The sequence below is a fragment of the Rhinoderma darwinii genome, chromosome 3 (assembly GCF_050947455.1).
Source record: "Rhinoderma darwinii isolate aRhiDar2 chromosome 3, aRhiDar2.hap1, whole genome shotgun sequence".
In the NCBI taxonomy this organism is placed as follows: domain Eukaryota; kingdom Metazoa; phylum Chordata; class Amphibia; order Anura; family Rhinodermatidae; genus Rhinoderma; species Rhinoderma darwinii.
The window spans coordinates 352,714,184-352,735,263 of NC_134689.1; the positions used below are offsets into that span (position 1 = coordinate 352,714,184).

General features: G+C 43.1%; 1 protein-coding gene across 1 annotated transcript; it reads left to right on the top strand.

Annotated features, from left to right (window-relative positions):
- The first annotated feature begins 1,553 nt into the window (after window positions 1-1,553).
- BMP10 (bone morphogenetic protein 10) lies at window positions 1,554-15,810 on the top strand. Its single transcript, XM_075855340.1, has 2 exons — window positions 1,554-1,872; window positions 14,876-15,810. Exons 1-2 carry the CDS (start codon window positions 1,554-1,556, stop codon window positions 15,808-15,810), a joined length of 1,254 nt encoding a protein of 417 aa, XP_075711455.1.
- The last annotated feature ends 5,270 nt before the right edge of the window (window positions 15,811-21,080 follow it).

Genomic DNA, 21,080 nt, shown 5'->3' on the forward strand with positions numbered 1-21,080 from the left:
TTTTAATTACTTAGTTAAGTCTTTTTGAATATGCAATAGATGGTCCACCAAATAAAGTATTTTGAAATACCATTTCTAGTATCACTGGAACTTATTCATTTTATATTGGAACTACAATTTTTTAGGGTTCACGCATAGATCGAGGAGAAGAAGTACCAAAGCTAAAAATACAGAAATGGGGCCTGTACCTGTCCCTGCATCACACTCCTCATCAGGGACATGATAGCCCTTACCTTGTAGGAGAGAAGGCTAATGCGCAAGTCTGCCCATCCTTTGTTTGCTAATGTAACAGTGCCTTCAGAGAGGAGGATCACCCTGCCCATTAGAAAGAATGATGAGGCTTCCCACTCCTTAAAGAAGTTGCAGGTGTTTCCTTTATGACATGTTTGCCTTGCCCATAACTTTGCCAATGTTTATATCACCATTTGGCCATTATAAATGTTTAATCTAAGTATTTTATATTTGGAGCACAGTTGAATAATTTTTTTTTGGGTATCACTTTTTCAGGTAGGTGCTGGTGCAATTTGGAGACACTGGTTTGGCGTCTTTTGGGTGTTTACAAACTTGAAACCAAAAAAATTTAACTATATGTCAGATATCACCATTTCCTGAGACTTTTGTCGTGTACATTTGTAAACTTTATACAAGTGGTGGTTCAAGGTTTAGTGGCTCCTTAAAATGGTACGGACATAACAACACAAGAGAATATCATATTTATGAGAATATTTGCACACATCCAAACTAAGGAAAACTCGGGGAGTTTACTTTCTCACCAGCAAACAAACTCAGTCATATAACGAGAATCTCATTTGCTGAAAATCTGTCATATAAAAGGTCTCATTTGCTGAAAATTACTTGCAGGCCCTTGTATCCCAGAATAAGGTTGTGACCTCCATAATATTATAGTTAAGACAAAAAACGTTTCCCATCCTTCTTCTGAGGAAGATCCAGGTTTTTTTTTAAGCTTTAACATATACTCTTTCAGTAAAGCAGCTTCTAGCGGTAATGTAAATTTGTCCTGGAAAAAATATATTCATTCACTCTGAGCCTATACATGCTTCTTGCATGCTAGCTAAAATCACATAAAACTTCTCAGAGGGAAACTTTGGCAGACTTCAACAGGGACGTTTAGCTGCAGAACAAGGGCAAACTTTTTTTTCCTCTTTAGCAGAGAGAAAAATTGGCCTATCTCACAGGCAGTGTCAGAATATGGAAATGTTTACAAAATGCTCATTAGGAAAAGTGGGATTCTGAGATAGCAGCGAAATCTGGTGAGACGCTTCTAGTGTGGGAGATAAGGGAAGCAGGGATGCTGTAGGGACATGTTATCAAATTAGTGAAACCTGGCGTTTTTGAAAGGGAAGAAGAGAGGGAGGGAGAGAGAGAGCAAGGAGTGTGTATGTGTGAGAGAGAATGGTCACAAGTTTCAGACGAGTGTTTCCATACTTGTCAACTGCAGATGACAAAAGCAGTGTCCTCTCAAGAGATTAAAACAGACACCCCGGACACCACTGGCAGCTGAGATTATTCCAGAGCAGAAGCAATCACGGAACATGGATCCCATCTCCCTGCGGGTATATATGGTCCTGAGTTTGCTGATGCATTGCGTATCAAGTAGTCCCATAATGGGCTTGGAAGATGATTTGCCTGTATATGACGAAGTCCTCTCTGAGCAGGATGGGGTCGATTTCAACTCTTTGTTGGAAACTATGAAAGATGACTTCTTGAAGACCTTAAACCTTTCCGGGATCCCAGTGCAGGCACCTGTCAAAGTGGAACCACCGGAGTACATGCTGGAACTCTACAACAAGTTTGCAATGGACAGAACCACAATGCCTTCAGCCAACATTGTACGCAGCTTCAAAAATGAAGGTAAGACACAGATATAAACTTGCCTGAAGCATGAATTTACTTTTATCGCAAGATAATCTAAAAAAAATAATTTTATATGTCCTAAATTCAAAAATATTTGGTAGCAAAAAAAAAAAATTTGGAGAATTTAATTCTATTTTAGATTTTTTTTATTGAAAACTTCTCTTAAACGTTTCTGCTCCATACCTTCTTGGAAATTAAACTATGCAAGAAATTAAATGTCCACACTAGTACGAGATTATGTCTTTGTAAAAAGAAGCATATCCACTGTGGAGCTCTTGAGATAAGGCATATGGCGATGTCTTGGCAAACTGTATGGGCCAGGAAAGGGGCAGAATAGTTATTACTTGTCACAACAGCAGACATCCCACGATCTTCTTTGACATTGGTTCATTATAAAACAAGATCCCTGAAGGCTTGGCCACGTGAGTAGCTCATTCCAGTAGTTCTGTGTTTTTTTTTTGGTCTTTTTTAAGTACAGTCCTAAATGTTCCATATGCAGAGATGTACATTATTGTGTGGTGCTCGTAGGAACACTATGGACATCCATATTGAAGTCCAAAAGAAATTGATCATAACAAAAATATAGTAAATATCCAATGTAGTCATAAATAGACATAAATATCTCAAAGGTAGGCTTGGCACAAATTCTAACTCCACATATTTACTGTTCATTTAAGTCTCTTATCAGCTCAACGTCCAAAAAATGCATTTTATAATTATTTTTAAAAGAATTGCAATGGAAGAGTTAACCTCAGTTGGCTTGCACACGTGAGATTTCCTCTGATGTTCCCGCTCCTCTTGAATAAAGACATGAAAGTAGAATATCTCCAACCCTCCAACCATTTCACAATTTATTTGCTCACAAAGCGAAACCTTCAAACTTTTAGAGATTTTTATATAATAGTTCCAGCTGCTTCTCATCTCTTATATCAAGTCATCTCTCTCCAGGCTCACATAAAAGTCATTCTGTTGTGGGAAAGGCCTCACCTAAACTTCTTGCTGGAGGTTATGGTTGGGTATTTGCAATACATTTTATTTTTAAAAAAAATCAATCCGGCTTGACTTACTCAAGTTTTTGAAAGTAATCGTTCCTAAATGAGCACTAATCCGAAACAATTAAAATGTTATACATAAAGTTAAGCTGACGATACATTATTTAAGGTAAGGCCTTTCTCTTAAATGGGTTGTACAGGATTGGACACAATGGACTAATTTTTTCCAAAAATAATTCCACCCTTCAATTAAATGGGACAGAGCTGCAATACCAAAAACAGTCCATAAACAAGAGTTATGCTTTTTGGGATAAAATAAACCCTATTTTTTTCTAATCTCATACAACCCCTTTAAAGGCCGCTTATTTTCCATCTACTCCTCTGAGTTTAATTGGTAAGAAAACCAAAGGACACTGCACATTTTTTTGATAGTCTTAAATGGCTGAACTGGATAACAATTAGTTAAATGAAACACATTTACTTAAAATATTTAATAAACATTACCAAGGGTGTTGCTATAGGGAGTGCAGAGGTATCACCTGGGCCCTAATACCTGAGGGGTCCACAGACCTCTCTGCCACAGAAGATGACACTAGTATTATAAATGGCACATGGATGTTGGGAAGCCTTGCATAGTTGCCCAGTAGCTTCAAGTTCGGCCTCTGAATATTACTTAATACATAATGCCCATGCAGCAGTTTGCATGTACTGTCCGTTGCCAGTTTAACTTGCTACAGTAGCTTACTTACATATACAAGCCCAACATATTACTTCTCCCAAAAAAATAATTCTTTATTTTCAGTAGCCTACATTAAGGAATTTAAGAATTCCTATAAATGTTTGGTTTGCTGTGTGAATAACAGAGATAGTTAATGATGGTGTTATGTTTCACGGTAGGACGAGTGGGTGGTATACTTATGATATGCGCTGTCAGATTACATATCAATGTACAACCTTAACTATGCACTTGAGGGTAGTTACATATTAACCCTAGTTCTGTAACCCTTTAGAACACAAAGGGTGTTTTACAGAATCAGGCTGGCTGTTCCCCAGAATAAATCTGTAAGTGTATGATATACAAAGAGGACATCTGTCTTTAATTATGGTTAAACTTCTCTTGCTCCCCAGTGGGCTATACATTTTAAGAAAGTACAGTACACTCGATAAATATTTTACGTGGCCATCATGCATTTATTTATTTGCATGCAAAATCTAAATTAAAGTAATTATTTCCTTGGATCCAAATGTTAATGTTCTCATTCAGGCAATTGTGTAAGAGTGTGGTAGTTAATTGCTGTTGTCCTTTACTTGGGCATTCATGTAGACCAAGCAAAAAAGAAATTACGGTCCTCATATCTAACACATTGTAGGAATATCTTGGGACCTATGTCTGCCCCAATGTTCATCTGACCACATTCTGGGAGTTTGTTATGAACAGAACTGGAATTAGAAATTTTACATTTTTATTGCTTGGCGTTACACATCAATAGTATCCCTATGGATGTTAAGGGTTGTCAGCGAATAATAAACTGGATTTTCTGTGCATGTTCCAAGGCTGAGTCCTGTCAAATCCAGTCTTTCTACTTCTGACACGTTACATTTGTTGCAGCTCATTAGTATATGTTTTATTGGACTTGGGAAAAGTGTGTGGACTGAGCCACAATCGTCAGACTGTATTCCCAAGAAGTACTTACTAAGAGTAACAGAACAATCTGTTGGATTTTGAGGATCATTGTAACAACCAAATTTTCGTTTATAGAGAATTGGCACATGAAACTTGTAGTTGGATGAAATACAGTCTGAAAAACTATCACTAGAGGATGAATCCTTGTCTGTTCCCATTACAGAGCCTGTCCGTCCTAATCACGTGAATCCCTCTATAATAGACAGAGATTAGATCCTAGGTTATAATACCAATAATTAGGTGCCACCATGGACTGATCTGGATTAATAAACTTTGTCAGTAAATCTGCAAGGCTTTCATGAAAATTATGGATAATGTACATTATACTCAGAAGGCCATCGAACATATTTTCTAGCCTTGTTGGGAATTTTCAGCAGCATATTGATAAATACGAACCACAAAGTCTTCTTGGGAAGGAATTTAAAAGTTTGACTGATCATTTTGTATTTTCAATGCTTGTGGTTTTCATAGTCTATTGTGGCCAGTGAATTTTAATCGAATGCAGCCTGACTCAGTAGGAAACAGTATAAAACTAACCTCTCCTGAGACTGAATGACACATAGCATAAAATACAGTACGCCTACCCATAATGTTTTGAATGAGCATGTGGAGACTGTAACTACGTACATCTAACCAATAGTTTTCCGAGACTCTTCATTTCATTGTCACAGAAATATAGAGGGCATCCTCACAGACCCTGAATGAGAAGCAAAGATATTCCTTCGACTTTTAGCTTGCTACTTATTCAATGAAAAAAAAATAATCTAACAACCTTGCATTAAAAACATGTAAATAACTCAAGTATATATCTAATTCAGACAAAGGTCACTGTCTGGAAAACTACTTTTTTTACAACTTGGATTTCCATGAATGCTGAAGGGTTCATGAGACAATATGGTGGCCTTTGTAAAGCACACATTTCTATCAAGGCGATGTAAATAAGCTTTATATACACAATTATATATGGGTTTTTTTTGTTTGTTTTTTTATTAAACCTCAAAATTTATTTTCCATAATGAGCCGTTTCAGAGGTGGAGAAGACACCTGCCCTGCATGGAAATGAATGACTAGGGAGCAGATGTAAAGTTTGATATTAATCTGCCTCTCTTCATGTTGGTTCCAATATATACAAACCTATACCAGTCATACCAGTCACGTGAAGGTTTGCTATTGCATGAGCCAAAATTACTATTTTGTGTGTAATGCTTTGATTTGCTTTTTTTTTTCCAGAATATGACTGATATTACCTCAGATTAGTATATCGGAAATGTTAACATTTTTTCAGCAACCCAGTACATCACCAGTCATATTCAGCAATGAGCCAAACGGCTCAAAACAGCAGCTGACAACACTCTCTCCCACCTCACCGGTATTAGTCATAAACCCGTTCCTCCAGTTTACAGTACTAGCACTGATGTGTGACCATGTCCAGGAATGACCAAACAATAACCACACTGGGCCCCTCTATTACCAGGCTAAGACCTGATTATCATTAAAACTTAATTAGCCGTTCACTATGCATCAATTTACTCTTGCGAACTTCCTATGCCCATTTATCTATAGAAATGGACTAAGACAGTCCCATAGCCTGCAATCTTTGATTCCTGTTAATATGTGCTTGCAATAAATATGCTTTTCCACATTATGAGGTAACAAGGCAATATATTCCATTACATTCAATCAACTACACCATACTGGTCTTATGTGATCAGCTCCACCGTGGCCTTCTCACCACGAAAAGAAATTCTCATGTTTTTACGGGGTATTTTTTTTCAGAAAAAGTATCTGTAATGGCAGGAAGGAGGTGAAGGGAAAGTGAGCCCTAATCTACCCACCGCCCTGTCCCTGCCTACTTGCAACGACCCGCCCTAGGCGACGAGGTACAACTGGGCGGCGGTCCCTACGCTGGCTAAGTGCACAGGAAGACAAACAGGGAACACGCAAGGGAAGGGGCAGTAGCCACGGAACGCCACGAGGAAACGGGGCGGCGAACGAACAGTCAGGACCAGGACGAAGTGAGTACACCCGAGCAGGCACGGAGACAGAAGCAAGCCAGGGCAAGCAAGCAGGTCAAGCAGAACTGCAGCAAGGCAGAAGCACGGCAGAAGCAGGCTGGAGCAAGCAGCAGCGGGGCCAGGAATCCAAAAGAATTACAAGCACTGAGGGAGAGCACAGGGCAGGTAATAAAGGGCAGGGGGCGGAGCTAACTCCGAGAGACCAGGCCGCGATAGGCTCTCCCACTCCTGAGCCTGCCACCCTGGTTGGTGGGAGATGGTGTCAGTCGAGCAGGTCTGGCCTCAGGTGTGGATTGATTAATCCCAGGAGTATAGCTAGATGAAGTACCTGGCAGATCCCTAACAGTACTCCCCCTTTTATGAGGGGCCACCGGACCCTTACTAAGGGAACCCGGTTTAGTGGGGAAGAGGAGGTGGAACCTCCTGATCAATACCCCAGCGTGAACATCACGGGCAGGTACCCAAGTCCTCTCCTCCGGCCCGTATCCTCTCCAATGGACCAGGTACTGGAGGGAGCCCTGGACCATCCTACTGTCCATAATCTTGGCCACCTCGAATTCCACCCCCTCAGGGGTGAGAACGGGAACAGGAGGTATCCTCGAGGGGGACCAGGACGGGGAGCAGCGTTTAAGGAGGGAGGCATGGAAGACGTCATGTATGCGAAAGGATGGGGGGAGCTCCAGACGGAAGGATACAGGGTTGAGGACTTCAATGATCTTATAAGGTCCAATAAATCGGGGAGCAAACTTCCTGGACGGGACCTTAAGGCGCAAGTTCCTGGACGACAACCAGACCAAATCCCCGACGACAAACCGGGGGTTAGCAGAACGTCTACTATCCGCCTGAATCTTTTGTGCGCTCTGGGACGCCTCTAGGTTCTTCTGAACCTGGGCCCAGACAGTGCACAGTTCCCGATGAACCTCCTCTACCTCAGGATTATTGGAACAACCAGGGGAGACGGAGGAGAACCTTGGGTTAAACCCGAAATTACAGAAAAACGGGGAGACCCCTGACGAGTTACTGACCCGGTTATTCAGGGAAAATTCAGCAAGGGGAAGGAATGAGACCCAATCGAATTGACAGTCAGAGATGAAACACCTTAAATATTGTTCCAGGGATTGGTTGGTCCTTTCCGTTTGGCCATTAGTTTCGGGATGGAAGGCGGAGGAGAAGGACAGATCAATCTCCAACTTTTTACAAAAAGCTCTCCAAAATAAGGAAACAAATTGTACCCCTCTGTCAGAAACGATATTGACTGGGGCCCCATGGAGACGCAGGATGTGTTTCACAAACAAAGAAGCTAACGTCTTGGCGTTAGGTAGCTTCTTAAGGGGCACAAAGTGGCACATCTTGCTGAAGCGGTCGACTACCACCCACACCACCGACTTGCCCTGAGATGGAGGCAAATCGGTGATAAAATCCATGGAGATATGGGTCCAAGGTCTCTGGGGAATGGGCAAGGAACGTAGTAGGCCCGCAGGTCGGGACCTAGGGGTTTTGGACCTAGCGCAAACCTCACAAGCGGCGACGTAAGCCCTAACATCTTTAGGCAACCCAGGCCACTGTGAAGGATGGAGTGGACAGAAGTTAATGTTTATAATAATTTTCTTTCTTTAATAAAATATAGACTATAGAGTTGTGTACATAATTGTGATGAAGCAATAGTAATAGGATTAGATAAGTATACGTGGCAAGATGGCCCCTGAACAGGGACTACGCACTAATAAAATAACAAGTCACTTCCTGGTATGAACAAACTATGAACTATGAAGACATATCTAAAGGACCAGATAAGGGTGAACCTATCCAAGGATGACACAAAGTAACAAGAGGCTTACAGTGATACGTGCTTTTATAAAAGTGTGATAACATGTACCCACCCCCAGGAGAAAGGAGATATAGAACAAATGTGTGTAATAAATAAATCAGTGACGCCTGATGCTGAGTGAGGAGCTTTGTACCAGACTCTGTGTGGTGTGATTCCTTTCGTACGAACTCAGCGTATTATCCCTGCCGGTTGAGACTGATTAGTACCCGAACATTTTGGCGCCCAACGTGGGGCAATAGTTTCTGGTAATGAGGTGTTTGGTGCCCAAGATGCCAGGATGACCAGATAGAGCGGAGTCATGGTTTTCCCTGAGTACCCTCAGCCGGTATTGCAGGGGAACAAACAGTTTGTCCCCAGGGACGTTCCCGGGAGCTGCACCCTGATCAGCCGCGATATCAGAAGCTAAATCAGAATCCGTGGCAGAGACGATTATACCAGGGGGTAAAATACAAGCGGGATCCTTCTCGGAAGGAGGATTGGCCATGAAACTACGTGACAGAGCGTCAGCCTTAATATTCTTGGACCCAGCCCTATAGGTAACCAAGAAATTAAATCTGGTAAAGAATAGTGCCCACCGAGCTTGTCTAGGATTAAGCCTCCGGGCCGATTCTAGGAAAACCAGATTCTTGTGATCCGTAAGGACCGTTACCTGGTGTCTGGCCCCCTCCAGGAAGTGCCGCCACTCCTCAAAAGCCCATTTAATGGCTAGAAGTTCGCGGTTACCAATATCATAGTTACTCTCCGTGGGCGAAAACTTCCTAGAGAAGTAAGCACAGGGGCGGAGATGGGTGAGGGAGCTGGTACCCTGGGACAAGACGGCCCCCACTCCCACCTCGGAAGCGTCAACCTCCACAATAAATGGCTCCTCTTGGTTGGGCTGAATCAGCACGGGGGCCGAGATAAAGCACTTCTTGAGAGTCTCAAAGGCCTGGACGGCCTCAGGGGGCCAATGGAGGACATCGGCACCCTTGCGGGTAAGGTCCGTAAGAGGCTTAGCGACGACCGAGAAGTTGGCAATAAATCTCCTGTAATAGTTGGCGAACCCTAAAAAACACTGTAACGCCTTAAGGGAGGCAGGTTGGACCCATTCCGCCACAGCTTGAACCTTGGCAGGGTCCATGCGGAATTCATGAGGAGTGAGGATTTGCCCTAAAAATGGTATCTCCTGTACCCCAAAGACACATTTTTCAGTCTTAGCAAACAGATTATTCTCCCGAAGGACCTGGAGCACCTTCCTGACATGCTCCACGTGGGAGGACCAGTCCTTGGAAAACACCAGTATGTCATCAAGGTACACAACAAGAAAATTACCCAGGTACTCTCTCAGGATTTCATTAATAAAATTCTGGAAGACAGCAGGGGCATTACACAACCCAAAGGGCATGACCAGGTATTCGAAATGACCCTCGGGTGTGTTGAACGCAGTTTTCCACTCATCCCCCTCTTTGATGCGGATAAGGTTATATGCCCCCCGTAGATCGAACTTAGAAAACCATTGGGCTCCCTGAACCTGATTAAAAAGATCCGGAATCAAAGGAAGTGGGTACTGGTTCCTTACGGTGACCTTATTCAGGTTACGATAATCAATGCACGGCCTAAGACCACCATCCTTCTTCCCCACGAAGAAGAAGCCAGCACCTACAGGAGAAGTCGAGGGGCGAATGAAACCCTTGGCCAGGCATTCTTGGATATACACCCTCATCGCTTCACGTTCAGGACATGAAAGATTAAATATCCTACCCTTAGGAAGCTTGGCACCAGGCACCAAATCGATAGCGCAATCGTAATCTCTATGGGGGGGCAACACCTCGGAGGCCTCCTTAGAAAACACATCGGCGAAGTCCTGAACAAACTCAGGAAGCGTGTTTACCTCCTCCCGGGGAGAAATAGAGTTAACAGAAAGACATGACATAAGACATTCATTACCCCATTTGGTGAGATCCCCAGTATTCCAATCAAATGTGGGATTATGCAACTGCAACCAGGGAAGACCTAATACCAGATCAGACGATAATCCCTGCATCACCAGTACAGAGCACTGCTCCAAATGCATGGAGCCAACCAGGAGTTCAAAAACAGGAGTATGCTGAGTAAAATAACCATTAGCAAGGGGGGTTGAGTCGATTCCTACTACAGGGATGGGATAAGGTAAATCAATACAAGGCATCTTTAGAGACATAGCAAAATCCACAGACATGATATTAGCAGATGAGCCAGAATCCACGAAAGCACTGCCCGTGGCAGACCGGCCAGCAAACGAGACCTGAAAGGGAAGCAAAATTTTATTGCGTTTCACATTAACGGGAAATACCTGTGCGCCCAAGTGACCTCCCCGATGATCACTTAGGCGCGGAAGTTTTCCGGCTTCTTATTCTTGCGCCTGGGACAGGTGTTCAGTAGATGCTTGTCGTCCCCACAGTAGAAGCAGAGACCATTCATTCTGCGAAACTCTCTACGTTGTCGAGGGGACATGGAGGCCCCGAGTTGCATAGGTACCTCCGAGTCCTCCGTGGAGGGGCGAGGAGACGGGACCTCGGGGGGAATCGCAGAAAAGTCAGAGGGGAGCACACTGAAGCGTTCTAGCTGACGTTCCCTGAGACGTCGGTCAAGTCGTACTGCTAGGGCCATAACCTGGTCAAGGGAGTCAGGCGAGGGGTAGCTAACCAGCAGATCCTTCAGGGCGTCAGATAATCCTAACCTAAACTGGCACCTTAGGGCCGGATCGTTCCACTGAGAAGCTACGCACCACTTCCTAAAATCAGAACAGTATTCCTCAACCGGTCTCCTACCCTGACGTAAGGTCACCAGCTGACTCTCGGCTAAAGCAGTCCTGTCAGTCTCGTCGTAAATGAGTCCGAGGGCAGAGAAAAAACGATCAACAGAGGAAAGTTCAGGGGCGTCAGGAGCCAAGGAGAAGGCCCACTCTTGGGGCCCTTCCTGGAGTCGGGATATGATGATACCCACCCACTGGTTCTCGGAACCTGAGGAGTGGGGCTTTAGGCGGAAATACAGTCTGCAACTCTCCCGGAAGGAGAGAAACGTCTTACGGTCCCCTGAAAACCGGTCAGGTAACTTGAGGTCGGGTTCTAGAGGTGAGGTGAGGGGTACTACTAAAGCAGCGTCACCCTGATTGACCCTTTGGGCCAGGGCCTGGACCTGTAGGGAGAGGCCCTGCATCTGCTGGGTCAGGGTCTCAAGGGGGTCCATGATAGCGTCAGCGTAGGAGAAATGGTAGACTAGGTAAGGGCTTGTAATTATGTAATGGCAGGAAGGAGGTGAAGGGAAAGTGAGCCCTAATCTACCCACCGCCCTGTCCCTGCCTACTTGCAACGACCCGCCCTAGGCGACGAGGTACAACTGGGCGGCGGTCCCTACGCTGGCTAAGTGCACAGGAAGACAAACAGGGAACACGCAAGGGAAGGGGCAGTAGCCACGGAACGCCACGAGGAAACGGGGCGGCGAACGAACAGTCAGGACCAGGACGAAGTGAGTACACCCGAGCAGGCACGGAGACAGAAGCAAGCCAGGGCAAGCAAGCAGGTCAAGCAGAACTGCAGCAAGGCAGAAGCACGGCAGAAGCAGGCTGGAGCAAGCAGCAGCGGGGCCAGGAATCCAAAAGAATTACAAGCACTGAGGGAGAGCACAGGGCAGGTAATAAAGGGCAGGGGGCGGAGCTAACTCCGAGAGACCAGGCCGCGATAGGCTCTCCCACTCCTGAGCCTGCCACCCTGGTTGGTGGGAGATGGTGTCAGTCGAGCAGGTCTGGCCTCAGGTGTGGATTGATTAATCCCAGGAGTATAGCTAGATGAAGTACCTGGCAGATCCCTAACAGTATCTGTTCTGAACAAATATGTATAGTTCTTCCATAACAATTCGGTCCACTTGAAACTGATGGCACCAGATACAAAGATTTGTTTTCTGAAATATAGGGCTATATTTGACGTGCAGGCAACCTTCGCAGGGTTGACACAGCTTTAGTCAGCCTCTTCCAGCTACTCTCTTGGTAGTCTAACCCAATCAGGACTTCCTCTCTCCGCAGGCATGCAGTAGAAAAATTAGTACAGGGTACTGTGGTCCTTGGGCCATGGTGGCCTCTCCCATGAATGAATGATGGATGGATGGATATGAGAAGAACAGAACAAGCATCTGGCCCCTCTCTCTCTAATGACAGAAGAGTCTTGTGGAGTGAACACAAAACAAGAGGGATAAGCATTTTATCTATATGATCTCCCCTCTCTATGTAAATCATTGGATACACCTTGTATTCTGATTTTATTTTCCATTCTCATGACTTTTGCTGCAAAAGAACAGCCAAGCTGCAATAACACAAAAACTAGGCCTCAACTATGCATAGAGTTAGCAAACACTTGATGTGTCTCTATGTCGACCATATTTTATCTGGTTGGAGACAACTTGCTTCCAAATGTCTGAAATGTAGGCAACATAGTTTACTCTAAATAATTTCCTGCATATGGAAATCATGTTGAACTAGAGATAAAGTTCTATCAATTCACAAGGTATGTTATTTGTTAACGGAGAGTCTCCCCAATGCACGATCTGTGGCACCATGTCAATTCTGCAGATGCTTTAATCTAAGGCACACCACCATATGTTGTAAATACATACATTATCCTGCTTCATACAAGTGTGCGAATGTTCAGCACACAAGTTCCCAGGCAAGAAAGGTGCTAACAGCACGGGACTAAGCGGGGGCAGTGAGAACAGACACTAAGCAGGCCTGTCCAGCTGGACTATTTCAGGGCACCTTCCTTTTAGCAACTGCAAGGGTGTGCAGGGTGAAAGGGAAATTTTAGGGAAAGGTCATCATAGAAGGAAATTTCTCATTTTCAGGCACAGTTTGGTATCATATCCAGTCAATCTTTTATAACATGCTTATTTTTTCTTTATGTTTGCTTGAAGATTACACATATCATATCAAAAATTCAGCAGGTCTAATGAACAATCTGAAGGGATGTTAGGTTGTATGTCTGACCTGCATACAATTATGATATCTATGGTCTGCTATCCTTTCTACAACAATCAGTTTATTTTATCCATTATCCATAACTGCTTACAGCTGCTTGACTAATGGTCCCCATTGTGCACATATGTCATCAGTATCACCAAGCGACCCTACACATTCAATGTTTTTTCTTTATTCAACTAATGGCAGCACTTGAGTCATGATGGTCATGCTTGTTTTCCCTACAACTGGATAAATTATGAGTTAAGGAGATAAAACAAAACATGACAGTCGTCCCATGGACAATTATTAGAGCTTTATAGGCTCCACTTTCATGTCAGCCATGTATGGATGCAGTCCTAAGGATCCGTATATACGTCAAGATAGCACAAGGAGTCCCTACGTACTACGAAGCCACAAAGATTCGACGTCCCGTTGTATAGTGCCTTCATGAGGCACCATACTCTGCACTATAAGCAATGCTTCTAAAAGAGAGTACCAGCATAATATGACATTGAGCATGCCACAATTTTTGTCCTCACAAATTCATATGGAATCCTCGGTTTTCTCTGTATAAAGTTGGAGGCATATGGAGGTACAATATAAGCCCAAAGCAGGCAATGGTTGTTGTATTATGGGTCTGTACCACACAGATCCTTTAGGCTAGGATCACACACACGGTTTTGATGCCGCTTTTGCATCCGTTTTTTGAGCCAAGTACAGGAGTGGACACAGAAGAAAGGAGATGCATCAGTCTTTTATTTATGCCTTTTCTTCCTTTTAGACCCACTGCTGGCTTTTGCTAAAAAAAACAAAAACTGCATCAAAACTGTCTGTGTGGTTTTGGCCTTATACAGAGGTGTGCATGATGCCTAATTAGAAGAGCAAATCTTTACAAATTCTAGTCTACAATGTCTGTCCAAAATGTAGATCACTGTGACAATGAATCCTGAAAGTTAAAATTCATAATTACTATGAACCTCAGTCATTGAAGAATCTGGTTAAAATGTAAATGAGTATTGTGATAGCAGCAGTGACTAAGAGGACCTAGAAGCATTGTAGAGTCCCCATATATCCTATCATTTTCTCACCAAGTTACATCTTTAAGCTGAGGCCACTTCAAGTAGTGTAATCTGACAATGTGGCCCTTGGATAAAATAAAGGTAGTAGACGCATAGAGTCATATTGTCCAACCTGTGACTTTCTAGGTCACATGGATAAATATACAAGCGACATGTTATTTTTCGAAGACTTTTTAACAGAACTTACAATACGAACCAGTAACACATGAAATGCTACAGCAAAGGTTTGTAAATGCAATAAACCAACTATGTCATTTATTTGATAACTTTATGACACTCTATTTCCAGAATTTGGTTACTGAAAGACATTATTGTTTTAGCTCTCATTTTAACATAAGATTATAGAAGGTATTTAATAATTATAAAACATAACAGAGTTCTGCTTACAATATCATTTGGCTCTGATTCTAATCTAATATATATATCTTTTAAACAGATTTTTCCATGCCATACAGCGATGTCCCGGAGGTGAAGAAATACCCTCTATTCTTCAATGTGTCTATTCCTCATCATGAAACAATAGTAATGGCTGAGCTTAAGCTCTACATATTGGTTCCAAGAGACAGAGTGCCATATGATGGAGTGGGCAGAAAAATCACGGTTTACGAAATACGTAGTGATGAACAAGGAGAGAGAAAGGTGGTGGAACTGGCCTCCAGGCTGGTATACAAAACAGTCAGTGAATGGGAAATGTTTGACATCACTGCGGGTGTACTTCGCTGGAGCAGGTCGGAATTCACGACTCGAATGCTGGAAATTCACTTACAAAATCCAGACATTGACCTAGAAGATGCAGTGGAAGCAAAGCTGGACATAGATGTACGACCAGAGACCAAGCATGAACCTTTGCTTATTGTTTTTTCAGATGATCAAAGCAGTGAACGTAAAGAAGAAAAGGAGGAATTGAATGAGATGATAAGCCATGAGCAGGAAGTAGGACAAGAGAACTTAGAATTTGGGGGGATAGGTAACATGCCAAGTGAGGAGTCCTTGCTGCAGATGAGGTCTAACATTATCTATGATGCCAGCTCCCGTATTCGAAGAAATGCAAAGGGCAACACTTGCAGGAAAACCTCACTCTACATCAATTTTAAGGAAATTGGTTGGGACACATGGATCCTTGCCCCAGCAGGTTATGAGGCTTACGAGTGCCGAGGCGTTTGCTCCTATCCCTTAACAGAAAATGTCTCGCCAACTAAACATGCCATTGTACAAACTCTGGTCCATATGAAAAACTCGCAAAAGGCATCTAAAGCTTGTTGTGTTGCAACAAAACTGGATCCAATATCCATCCTGTATATGGATGCCGGAGTAGTTACTTACAAGTTTAAATATGAGGGCATGGTAGTTTCAGAATGTGGGTGCAGATAGTGGTCCATGCAAGGACTACATGTAAATTTGTACATTTTGTATTTCCTTATTTAAAGAGTTTATTTAAGATTGTGTGTACAGTTAATATATGTTTCTGAAGGTCTACTACGAAGTGCGAAGCCTCCACTTGGTCCCCTTACATCTGTAAGGTGTTCTTTTGCCTTGCGATCCGGAGTAACCTTAGTTCTGTAAATTCAACACTGCTGATAACTTCATCTCTAAATGGGACTTAACTGTAATATTTTTGCCAATGAAGCAATATGTCACTTTGAAACTGATAAGCAGATTTAGTTGTATATCTTGTTGTGCTGTTTTTTCTGGCACAGTTCATAGTAGTCCAGCAACAGAAACTGAGTCATATTTATTTTGGAACCCCCAGAGATCTTTCCCTTGACTAGATAAACTTGGCCTCTCACATATGGGTCAGTACGAAAGATAAAAGTCACACAAGACCATTAAAATCAGATAAAATATATTAGCAGTTTGCCAAGATTGCATTATGGTCGTGATGTCATATATTGCAGGTATTAGGATTGCGTCTGCAACATATTAGATCATTTAGATTTACCTTGAGGCTGGATTGACACGAGCGTGTGCGTTTTGCACACGCAAAAAACACGGCGTTGTGCACGCGCAAAAGGCACTTGACAGCTCCGTGTGTCAGCCCCGTATGATGCGCGGCTGAGTGCTTTTCGCGCAGCCGCCATCATTATGACACTCCGTTTGGATGTTTGTAAACAGAAAAGCACGGATGTATATCACGTTCATCTGAATAAGCCCTAAGGGTGTATTCACACAGGTTTTGTTCATTGTTTTATGCAGTTTTTGAAGCCAAAACCAAGGGTGGATCATAAAGGGGGAGAAAGTATAAAGGACAGATACTATTTTTTCTCTTGTTTCAATCCACAAAAATAACCTGAACAAAACCTACACGTGTGAATGCACCCTTAGAAGCATAAGGTAAAATCAGCCTATTGGCTTGAGTGTAGTTTTTAGTTCTCATCCAGAACACTCCATATACCTATTAAATATACCTAGAGTCAGACTGGGATGTCTTGAGCCATTTAACTATACAATACGTGCCCTCTTTAAATAGTATAGTACATTGTGTTGTTATCATTGCACACACAATTGAAAGCCTAAGGCTGGATTCACACGTGGCATATTTTAACAGCAAATCTGCTACAAAATCCACATGTTTTATATGCAGATTTTTATGTGGATTTGCCGAGGAATTGCTGTGGATTTCACCCTTTCTAGTGCAAAAGGCGAAATCTGCATCTAAAATATGCACATTTGGCGGTGGATCAACTATAGCCAAATCTGTGGTGTAAAAATATGCCACGTCTAAATTCAGCCGTATAGGTTAATAATGAAGTAGTCCAAGTGATACACCCAACATCAAGTGATCTGTTTCATTATACAGCTTCTGATTGGGTAGTACACTGGTTGACCCAATAGGCCCTGCTGAGGCTGGATGCCATTATCATGTGTGAACCTGGACCTCTTGTCCCCTTGTGGGCCTGTCCAACCGTGAACAAAATTTCAAAAAGCAGAATTCAGTTATCAGCATTTACTATTCCTATAAAAAAGACATTCCGGAAATGGTTGGAAATTGTGGTGACATGATTGACATGATCTGTTAACTTTTTCTCTGACCCGTCCTTAAAAGGTAACACTATGAATACCAAACTTCTATTAATCTGCATATTACCTTTATTCCTTGAAATATTGTTAGCGTCCAAAATGTCTGGTATCAGAAGCTTCAAAATGTGGTCAATAAAGTCACTCTTCACTTTTCCTTAATGAGTTAAAACATATGTGCTAGCATGCTAACATAAAGTATTCATTAAATTTCAACTATGTAACAAAGGGTTTAACACAATATAGTAAAATTTCTTTAATCCGGCATTTACGCCTCATGCACACGACCGTGTGCGCCGGCCGAGTCTCGTCAGTAATCCGAGGAAAGATAGAACATGTCCTATCTTTCCTCAGATCGGAGACTCAGATCATTTTTCACAGATCCGATTCACCCGCTAAAGTGAATGGGTCCGTGAAGACTATCCGATGCCACTCGGATGCCGTCAGTGGCACAACGGTCGTGTGCATGAGGTGTTAAGGTTCATATTATTATTTGCTCCTTTTTCTTCAGAAGAAGTCTTCTGCTTTCTTAGGCCCTGTTCACACAGAATTTTTTTGCAGGCAGAAAAAATCTCCCTACGAATTCGTTCAGGAATTTGGAGGCAGATTTTGAACTGCCTGTGTTTTTTTTCAGCTGCATTTTTCGCCCACGGCCAATGAAGCTAATGCACGGACCCAGGCGAAAAAACACATCGAAATGTTCAGAAAGAACCTGTCGCTTTTTTTCCCCCAAGCGGCAAAAAATTACCCAGGAAAAAATAAGGCCTCTGACTCCCATTGAAATCAATGGGAGACAATTTCAGCCCTTTCCGTGTGAAAATCAGCTCCAAAAAACTCAGCGTGAATTGACTCTTAAAGAGTCCAGATTAACTTTCAAAGTCCTGTGACCTGTGTCTAAATATCCTGGCCAAGACTTTTTGGCCTTTCTACTCTGGACCCAGCACCCGAGTAACATGCCATTCCAGCACCCCATTTCTGGGCTATCAGATGCCGGACTATAGAACTTTTACTGTTTGACGTTAGCCTGACACACTTTCAGCCCAGCAGCCTCAGAGCTTCCTATGACTTTTATTTAGAGGATGTGACATTTTGTTATTGTGTAACTTTTTCCCTAGTTTATGTGCTCTACAGCGAAGTCACTGCACACGTGGGCTGTGTGTGCCAGTGGTGTAATTACATTTATACTGGACTGGATAATGAAAGACAGATGCCCTCACATTAATCTGCATATAGTTCTCACCAAAATACAACTAAAGAAGGAGAGGGGGCAGGGAGGGATCACTTGTTCATTAACCTCTTCAGCGTTCAGCTGAATATGGTTATCATCAGCGTCAGCACTGGATGGTTTTTATTCAACTTCTAGAATATTGTTTTACTTTATTTTACACTATTGAGAAAGAAAGGCCGTACTGTCAAGAAGAAAATGATTTGTGGCGAGAAGCAAAATGTATTCTCAAAGACTTGGACTGAAATTATTTTTCTTAGTCAGACAGAAAATAAGCAAAAAAACAAGATAGGGAATAAAAAGTAGCTGGATGTAATATAAAGTTCAATCTGCGTTCAGTTCAGTACCAAGGGGCTATAAAGGAAGAGTAAGGCCCCATGCACACGACCGTGTTCAGTCCGTGATATCCCAGACCGAACACAGTTCAGGGAGCCAGGCTCCTAGCATCATAGCTATATAGTATACTAGGAGTCTCCTCTCCGCGGAAATACTGTCCGGTACTGAAACATGTTTTCAGTACGGGACAGTATTCCCGCGGGGAGGCAGGAACACCTGGCGTCATACATAACTATGATGCTAGGAGCCCGGCTCCCTGAACTGTGTTCGGTCCGGGAAATGTGTCCGACATGCGGTCCGTATATCACGGTCCGAACACAATCGTGTTGGGGCCTTAGGTTTAGATCCTTCTAGAACATCTTTGTGGTATATTTATCTTAAAGAGCATTTTCCCCTAAAATCCCCTAAGCGTATATTTACGTGAGTTGTTTCTTTTTTGGTGGTTTTCATTACATTTATCGCAGCAAAACCATGCAACTTGTCTAAAAAACTGCAACAAAAACAACTCATGTAAATAACACCCTAATAAGTCATTATTGATGAAGTTGATGAAGAGAAACAACCAGCAGGACCACCTGCGGTTGTCATTCAGCTTTTCCAAAAATCTGTAAGGCAAAATTAAAATAGTTTCAACTGATCACCATGGGTCCAGATTCTCGAACCCTCGATGCTCTATTCACAAAGAAAATGTAATACTACATGTTCCCAATTTAAATGAAGGGTTGAGCAAGTAATACATGGTCTTGCTGAGTTTTTCCAAAGCGGTAGCTCCTCTTTAAGCTATGTTCACACAGGGCGGATACGTTGTGTAAAAGTACACAGCATATTCGCCCTGTTCCCCACAGAGAATTCCTGCTGATGCACCAAATTGTGGTGCAGTGTTTCGGCCGGAATGTCCGCTGCGGAAACAGCAAGTAAAAAAAAAATGCGTCGCTCTGACGCCCTGCAGCCCGGCCTCCTGGGATGAAGTTTCATCCCATGTGACCACTGCAGCCTATGAGCGGACGCAGGAGCATAGAGATCTGCGCAAGAATAGTCTTTTTTTTCTAGTTGCGATTGTTGCGGGTTTTACCTACCCATTGAATTCAATGGGGAAAATCCACAACAGAAAACCAGCGATTCCGCAGCATATATTGACAACCGCACCGCAGGTCAATTTCTGAATGTTTTTTCGGCGGGTTTTGTTAAAATCTCATCCACTGTAATACTCTGTGGATTTTACGCAATGAAATCCATTGCAGAAAATGTGCAGTATTTATGCTACGTGTGGACCATAACAACAGCTCTCTGCTCTCACTTATAGGCCCGATTTACACGAGCGTGTGCATTTTCCGCATGCAAAAAACGCGGCGTTTTGCGTGCGCAAAAGGCACTTAACAGCTGCGTGTGTCATCAGTATATGATGCGCGGCTGCGAGATTTTCGCGCAGCCGCCATCATTTTGACACTCCGTTTGGATGTTTGTAAACAGAAAAGCACGTGGTGCTTTTCTGTTTACATTCAGAGAATGACAGCTGTTGCGTGAACCACGCAGTTCGCACGGAAGTGCTTCCGTGCGACCTGCGTGGTTTTCACGCACCCATTGACTTCAATGGGTGCATGATGCGCGAAAAACGGGGAAATATAGAACATGTCGTGAGTTTTACGCAGAGGACTCACGCTGCGCAAAACTCACGGACTGTCTGCACTGGCCCATAGACTTGTATATGTCTGTGCGACCCGCGTGAAAAGCACGCGCGTCGCACGGACGTATATCACGGTCATGTAAATGATGCCATAGAAGGGGATCCAGAACAGTGCACTACCTCTATGACCAGTGTTCCCTCTACGCTGCGCACTCTGAAAGTAAAAAGTTAAAACAATATTTAAATTAGGTTAACAAGCCCAATAATTGCTTTACCTGTCTGTTAGGCCTCGTTTACACGAACGTATTATACGCGCGTGCGACGCGCGTGCTTTGCACGCATGTCGTACGCACCTATATTAGTCAATGGGGCTGTTTAGACGATGCGTGATTTGGGCTCAGCGCGTGTGCGCAGAAAAAAACTCACGACATGTTCTATAAT

Coding starts and splice junctions, on each gene's coding strand:
- BMP10 (XM_075855340.1), top strand. CDS start 1,554: ATGGATCCCATCTCCCTGCGGGTATATATGGTCCTGAGTTTGCTGATG. Junction 1,873..14,875: donor ACGCAGCTTCAAAAATGAAG/GTAAGACACAGA, acceptor TCTTTTAAACAG/ATTTTTCCATGCCATACAGC.